The sequence below is a fragment of the Bos mutus genome, chromosome 4 (genome assembly GCF_027580195.1).
Source record: "Bos mutus isolate GX-2022 chromosome 4, NWIPB_WYAK_1.1, whole genome shotgun sequence".
Classification (NCBI taxonomy): Eukaryota; Metazoa; Chordata; class Mammalia; order Artiodactyla; family Bovidae; genus Bos; species Bos mutus.
In genome coordinates, this window is record NC_091620.1 from 24,516,308 (window position 1) to 24,523,665 (window position 7,358).

The 7,358-nt window shown below is 46.3% G+C and overlaps 1 protein-coding gene across 1 annotated transcript in view; it reads left to right on the forward strand.

Annotated features, from left to right (window-relative positions):
- Nucleotides 1-2,700, forward strand: part of SLC13A4 (solute carrier family 13 member 4) — a 40,796-nt gene extending 38,096 nt beyond the window's left edge. The window contains 3 exon segments of the mRNA XM_005903641.3: nt 60-221; nt 1,478-1,615; nt 2,229-2,700. Of these exon segments, the coding sequence (XP_005903703.3) occupies nt 60-221; nt 1,478-1,615; nt 2,229-2,366 (438 nt within the window). The 3' untranslated portion in view covers nt 2,367-2,700.
- The last annotated feature ends 4,658 nt before the right edge of the window (nt 2,701-7,358 follow it).

A 7,358-nucleotide genomic window follows, 5' to 3' on the forward strand; every position in this document is an offset into this window, starting at 1 on the left:
TGACCTTCTGGAGGCTGAGTGCCACTTTCTCCTCACTGCACCGCCTTGTCTCCCTGCAGACCTCGGGCCTCTCCACGTGGATCGGACAGCAGATGCTGTCTCTGAGCAGCCTCCCACCGTGGGCTGTCACCCTGCTGGCATGCATCCTGGTGTCCATTGTCACAGAGTTTGTGAGCAACCCAGCCACCATCACCATCTTCCTGCCCATTGTGTGCAGTCTGGTGAGTAGAGCAGGGCTCTGAGACGTCCAGTAACTGATAAGTAAAAAGATAATAAAAGCAAGAGCTCTAGAAACCCTTTCCCAAAAGTCTACGCTTAGTTTAGGGGAAGTTCTGAATGGAAACAAGAATGGACAAGATAACTGTAAAACCCTAGGATTCTAATACCCCACAATCCCCATCCATCTTCCTCTCCTATGGAAGTGAAGTGAGTCACTCAGTCGTGTCCAATTCTTTGCGACCCTATGGACTATACAATCCATGGAATTCTCCAGGCCAGAATACTGGAGTGAGTAGCCTTTCCCTTCTCCAGGGATGAGACCTAACAGGAGGGTGGGAGAAATAGCTACAGAAAATGGAGACAAAATGTTCCCAGAAGTACTCTCAGCTGCAGAGACCAAAACCACAGCTCTGTCATCACTGCCTCCACCCAGCTCCTCTGTCCAGGAGATTCTGAGAATTATGAGCAATGCCAGCCTCATTCCTGGGTCTCAGAACAATTTGTGATTAATGGAGTAGGTGTTTGTGCAGTCGGATGGTGGGGGTGGAGCCACTGGCAGATCTCAGCCTGGCTAAGCAGCCCCAGAGGTGATCCACCAAACACAATGCTGCCTCCATCCCATTCTGTGAGGTGGAACCTGTAAGGTGAAGGCTCTTCCTCATCACCAACAAGATAATATCTTCCTACTCTATCAGCCCCAAACTCCTCCCACTCAGCCACTCTCTGCTCACTGCTCCCTCCAACTTCTCCCTCTCCTCAGCCTGCCTGTGTGAGTGCAGGAATGCACTTAAAACATGGTACCATTGAGGGTAAGACCACAGGTTCCCACAGGTTCAAGTCCCACATAAGGCAGTTATTGTACCTTGGGGGAAAAAAAATGTAGTTCTGCACGCCAAGAGCGAGAGATGTCTACCTCCATCAACGCAACTTATTCATGAGATTTGTGTTGCAAGAATTTCTCAGCTGAAGCATCAAAATTTAAAACTACTCCCTTAGACCAGCACCAAGAAATGAAACATCCCTTCTAGTAGGGAGGCAACTTGGAGTCCATGTTTCCATGGGAAGTGAGCAGTAGGGACCCATCCAAGGAGCCTGGGACTATGTGCTTTTGAGGGCATGGTTTAACTGTCCGTTGCACATGGTATCCAATCAAGGGCAGCTGACACCCAACCATCATTTAGGCACACTCGTGATGGTAAGCATGGCAAATGCAAGTCTAACCTCCATGCTAATGTTTCTGTGAATTCTCTTTTCCTAGTCTGAAACTCTGCAAATAAATCCACTCTACACCCTGATCCCGGTCACCATGTGCATCTCCTTTGCAGTGATGCTGCCAGTGGGCAATCCCCCCAATGCCATCGTCTTCAGCTATGGGCACTGCCAGATTAAAGATATGGTGAGTCGTGGGTGGCCTCTTCCCACCAGGCCCACCTGCCATGAAGACAGGGATGACTGGCCCTATATAGGTTTCTAAAGTTTATTATTTTATAGGCAGTACCCCTGATCTGTATTAGCTCAGCCCCAGGGTGGCAGAAAGAATGGTTCTGGTGAAAGGTTTTCCTTTGGTCCACAAGCACCAAGAATAGCAATCATGTGCTCTCCCGAGCCCTAATCTGGGAAAAGAGTGGGAACGTAGACAGAAAAGGCTGGGACCGACCCGGGGTGTGACCCACTCTGGAAGCCGAGAGCTTGTTTTAGTCTTTGCTCAGTTCCTGCACTGAACTGTGGGGATTTGGCCCAGAGTTGCTGGCTTATTCATAAAAGGTTAAGTGTGAGACACTTCATGAACTGAGGGTGAAAGATACTTTGTAAGAACAAGATTCTCCTCCCTGTCCAACCCTCTCCCCAAGCAAGATACCCCCAAAGCAACAACTGTAAAATGAAGCACCCATAGCTCATTTCTCAGTTTTCAGCGAGGCTCACAAAACACGGCTTGGAGGGGACACTTTGCGGCTGGTTTTAGTGTGGGGCCACCCTCCACCCCTCAGCCTGCTGCTTGTGCCCTGCAGGTGAAAGCTGGTCTGGGGGTCAATGTCATTGGCCTGGTGACAGTGATGGTGGCCATCAATACATGGGGAATAAGCCTCTTCGACCTCAACACGTTTCCTGCCTGGGCCAAGGTCAGTAATATCACTGATCAGGCCTGACCCCTGTGGGTGAACGGCCCAACCCCAGGAGCGACCAGCACCCAGCAGAGTCTGACCAACAGGCTGAGAGGACCACCAGCACAGGACCCCCTCAGAAGATTCCTCCGTCTTCCACCTCCAGTGAGGTGCAGAGAGCCTCCAAGCACAACGCACAGGCCCAGACGTCACTGTCTTCCGCTCTGCCCTCCTTCCTCAGGGCTGCAGCGCAAGGAAACCTAAAACCCTTCTCCCCCTTTGTAGCTTGTCTCCCCAACCAGCTCTTTCTGAAAGCCAGCAAGAGACAAAAGTCTGTCTTCATTGCCCCTCAGAGGCTAAGCCTCACAAACTGGCCAGTCCCCCTGGGTTTGATGTTATTCTTAAACTCTCAGTCCCGTTTAGGAATAGGAGAAAACCCAAATCATCCTACCAAGTGCAGAGAGTGAAACCAATGTCATCTCCTCAGGGGAAAAGTCTCACCCAGAACCTGAGACCTGACGTCGGCTCCTTTCTCTTAGGTGTTTCTCACCAAGTTCTCTCCACAAACAGGCAGTTCTTAGGGAGGCCTCTTTGTGGCCATCAGTATTCTTATCACTCCTCTTATAAGTGTCTCTCTTCAATGGCTTCTCTATACCTTGGCACCAAATCCCTGCAAAGAAATAGTGTCCCCTTCAGAATGAGGCTGGTGCTGTTCTCTGTCAAAGGAGGCAGAAAGAAGACACATTGAGATCAGTGTCTCTCTCTCCACTCAGCACTAACCATCAATACCACCGTGCTGGTTAAGTGTTGGGAGGAAGGAAAAACCTTCATAGTTCGTACCTGTCTTACTGAGGAGGCAGAAACTGTGATTAAGACCACAGCACTATTAATGATATGTCGATGGGTTTTCTTCAGGAGGCAATGAGTAGTTCATCCCTAAGACAAGCACAGAAAGGTCCAAACACATCTGTCACTTTCTAAAAGTTGATGAGCCCCTGGAGGGGAGGGGAGATGTCTTATGTCTCTTAAAGTCTGCAGCAACTTATATGGTACAGTGAACTGTGTGCGTGTCTGCTCAATAAATGTCTTCCTTGAAATGACTCCTGAAGTCCAGGCCTCCTCCTTCTTCCTGAACTGCACCCCTATTCCCATGACAGAAGTCTTTGCCACAGGACTGGATGTTGCTCCCAATCCCTCCAGCGTGACACATTTCAGATTTTTACCATCAACTACTTGCTAAATACACCTTACGGGAAAAGGAGGAAACCATAGTTACAGCACTGCTTGAATTGATTTTAAGTTACTAATGACAGCAAGTGCAGTTTCCCCACAATGATTTACCAGTAAAGTAAATCACTGTCGGGAAACTGCACTTGCTGTCATTAGTAACTCTCTTAGTTTATCATATGTCTGTGAGTTACAAAGTTTCTTTTGTGCCAATCAAAAACCTGCACCAGGTTTAACCAGGAATATTACTGCTGCTTCCTGTTAGCGTAGGCCAAATTATGTGGCCACTTACAAAAGTGGATGAGCCCAAATGAAATACCAATGTTAGGTACACTATGGCTGGTCTGAGGAAACAGCATTGCTACCGGTCATGTTGCTTTGAAATATTTCTGAGTCAGGATGTCACTCCTATTGTCAGGGTAGCCAAATGGTCAAAGTGTCTGACCTATTACAGAATTTAAGACACCAAACCTTTAAGTCAGACAACAAGGCAATGCACAGATAATCAATAAGATGCTGGGAGTATAAACAAGCAAAAGAAAGAAAAGGTGGCAGAGAATTAAGTTGACTTCAGACTTTCTTGGTGGTCCAGTGGCTAAGAATCCGCCTGCCAATTCAGGAGACACCGATTCAATCCCTGGTCTGGGAAGATTCCCCATCCTACAGGGCAACTAGGTCCACAAGTCCTAGGCCCATGCTCCGTAACAAGAGAAGCCACTGCAATGAGCAGCTCTCACACAGCAACTAGAGAGAAAGTGCACACGCAGCAACGAAGACCCAGTACAGCCAAAAATAAATTAAAAAAAAAAAAATTCAGTTGACTTAGAATGATTGGCCCCTGTTCAGCTATTTGAGACCCTGACTCGTTCTGAAACAGAGAGCAGAGCAGCTCCACGAAGCTGCTGCCACGTCCATCAGGCGGCTAACACTCTCGAGCAGTCAGTTCAGAAAGGGTGTTTATTTTGGTCTGGTCAGCAGACCAAACAGCACTGTTCTGTCCCCAGACCACAGATTCAGTCCAAAGCAGCCTGCTCATTCCAGATGTGACTAACGAGCATCAGCTGTGACTCACAACTCCTTGTCTTCTAGAATCGCTCTGCTGCTGGACAGGACCTAACAGCTCTGCTTGGTAGTGCTGTCTTTTGCAAATACATTAAATCTGATTCTTCTCTTCTCATATCACAACTCTATATGGGTGGAAAAGCTGTAAATGATCACCTGATACCAGCTCATTTTATACCTGATGAAACTGAGAAACAAAAACCCAAGTAGAGTTGCCTCTTATTCTTGATTATACATCAAATTTTGCTTAAAGTTGTCTCGGACATTCCTTTAAGTCACCCATGAAGTACACAGTATACAACCTTTTATGTTAGAATTCACATGAAACAAAGACTCGTGTGCCATTTTAGTAAGTAAAAAATGGCTAGTTTTTTCCTCCACTGTCAGAGTAGATCTCTTATTTAGCTGAACCCAAATAAAGTAGGTGGCTTCATGTTTAGCCACCTGTTTGAAAAGTGCATCTCAACACTAGGATCACTCTCAGGCGAGCGAGAAAACTGAACCACCATTAAGACAGGGAGCTGAGAGCACCCAAGAGCTCAGGCAGCTGTCCTGGGGCCGCCCTCACTGAACAGATCTGAGCACACCGTCTACTCTATTTACAGGGTGCCTTCCGCTCAGCCCAGCCTGGTACAGCTGTGCGTGTTAAGAGTGGCACTTTTCACACGCGGGCGCAGGACTCGGGTTTTGCAATGTCCCACCACACCCCAGGCACTTTCCACAAAACTTCACTGTTGGCCTGTTTCTCTCCCATGCCATCTGCTAGGTCTTCAGTGCTTGACTATGTGGCATCCAGATTTAGGAAAGGTATAAATAGAACATGTGAAAATCCAAGTTTCACAGACTCCCTATTAAGACCAGGCAACATCTCCAAGTATTTCCCCTTCACTGTCCTGCTCCTTTCCACGAGGCAAGGCGTTAACAGACAGTGGGGGAAAAAAGAACTCACTCATCTGAGTAAGGCTGGGAAATGCTATGTGCAAAGTTCAGGCCGAGGAGCTGAAGAAAAGTCTCCTTTGCTTCAGTACAGTATATAGTGTTCCGTCAGGAGGAGTAACAGACAAAGTATTTAAAATGTGGGAGAGCTTAGCAGAAAAGCAAACACCAGCACAGTATCTAGGGAGTGAACCACTCAATGCAAATGAAAACGCTATGCATGTCACACATGCTCCATGGACAAGTATGGACAACTGGAAAACCCACACATCCTAACTTTTCTCTAGAGTCACAGAAATGAAAATTGAGTAAATGAGTTAGAAAGAAGAAAACAAAACTGTCCCTTTAAACCAAAAACTGCTTAATTATCAGAAGAGAGGTCTAAAGACATCAACTGGTAACTTCAATTCATAAAATACAGTGCCAAGTAAGGTTCTTTTGGCTTTTTCTCTTTCTTTGGGTATTTTGTTTGGAGGTTACAGTTTAAGGATAAGGTTTCTAGTTCAATGTATTTTTTAGGTTCCCAACATCAACCCTGAAGTCTTACTTTTCACACGAGTAACTTTAGTAGTGTTTTATGTAACCCTCCTTTTAAAGTCAGGAGTAGCAGAAAGTCTCCTTAAATGACAACAGTGATTTTCACTTTTTAAAAGGCATGTCCCTCAGTGGTTCTTCCCATCCGTCCCCTGCTTTGTGAGGCAAAGCTCTCGACAAAACACCCAGGGAGTGCACCAGTCAGTGCCCTCATTACCGTCACCACATCCCCTAAAATCCGTGGTGGCTCTGGGTTCCTCCAACACTATCTCAGTGAAGATAACCCTGCCTGAGAACTCAGAGCTCCTTTTCACTCCTGCAAGGACCTAAAATTAGGAGAGGGTCTCTGAAGGTGACCAGGAAGTTGGCCTGTGTTCACTGTGGAGCAGTTTACATGGTGAAGGGCATTTCCTGGATGGCTCCCACTGGAAGAAATGATCCCCCTCATCGAGGTTAAGTGTCACTTCTGATAGAAGCTCTAAGTCCAAATGAGTTTCAATTACGTATGATTATAGAGACCTAATATTACAACATCTAAGTGACCCTCACCCCCAGAGCAGCCAGTCTGGGAGAACACATCCACAAATAACAATGCTCCGTAGGTGATAAAAAGAATCTGTCTTTGAAAACAGTTTTCTGAGTTTGTGGCATTTTGAATATTCTGAAGGATGGTAAATCTCTCTCCTTCAAGGCTGCAGTTCACTCTGCTAACAATTCAGTCATCCAAGAGCAAACCTTGCAAGCCAGGTGCTTTGGTCAATGTGGATACTACAGATTTTCATCAACAAAGCGAGTGACCAAAGAATAACAACAAATTTTGCACAGTTCATAGACTTTTGCTCCAAAAGTGAGTGCAGGGGGTGGGAAAAAAAAAGTATTCAGACCCAAAGCAACATGTTTGGACGAGTATCTACTATTTATTGGCTGATCTGCAAAGCGCTGTGCTACACATCACACATTATTTCAGCTGTTTCTCACAGAAGCCCTCTGAGGTAGGTACAGAGAATGCAACAGTTTCAGAAAAATAAGCTGCTTGCCCCGATCACACTTCAAGGGACAAGTCAGTCCATAATATGATCCTAATCTGTCTCACACACCAGTACAACTCAACAGGGACAAAACTCATCTCCATGTATGAAAGATCCGTGTTTTCCAAGAGAAGCAGAATCACTTCATTTTATCATCACAGTAACAGTGGCATCACTGTCTGAAAAAAAGGTCTCTAAGCCATTCTTCCAGTTTACTGATTCTGCTAAAATGTCCTCAGAAATGGCATTA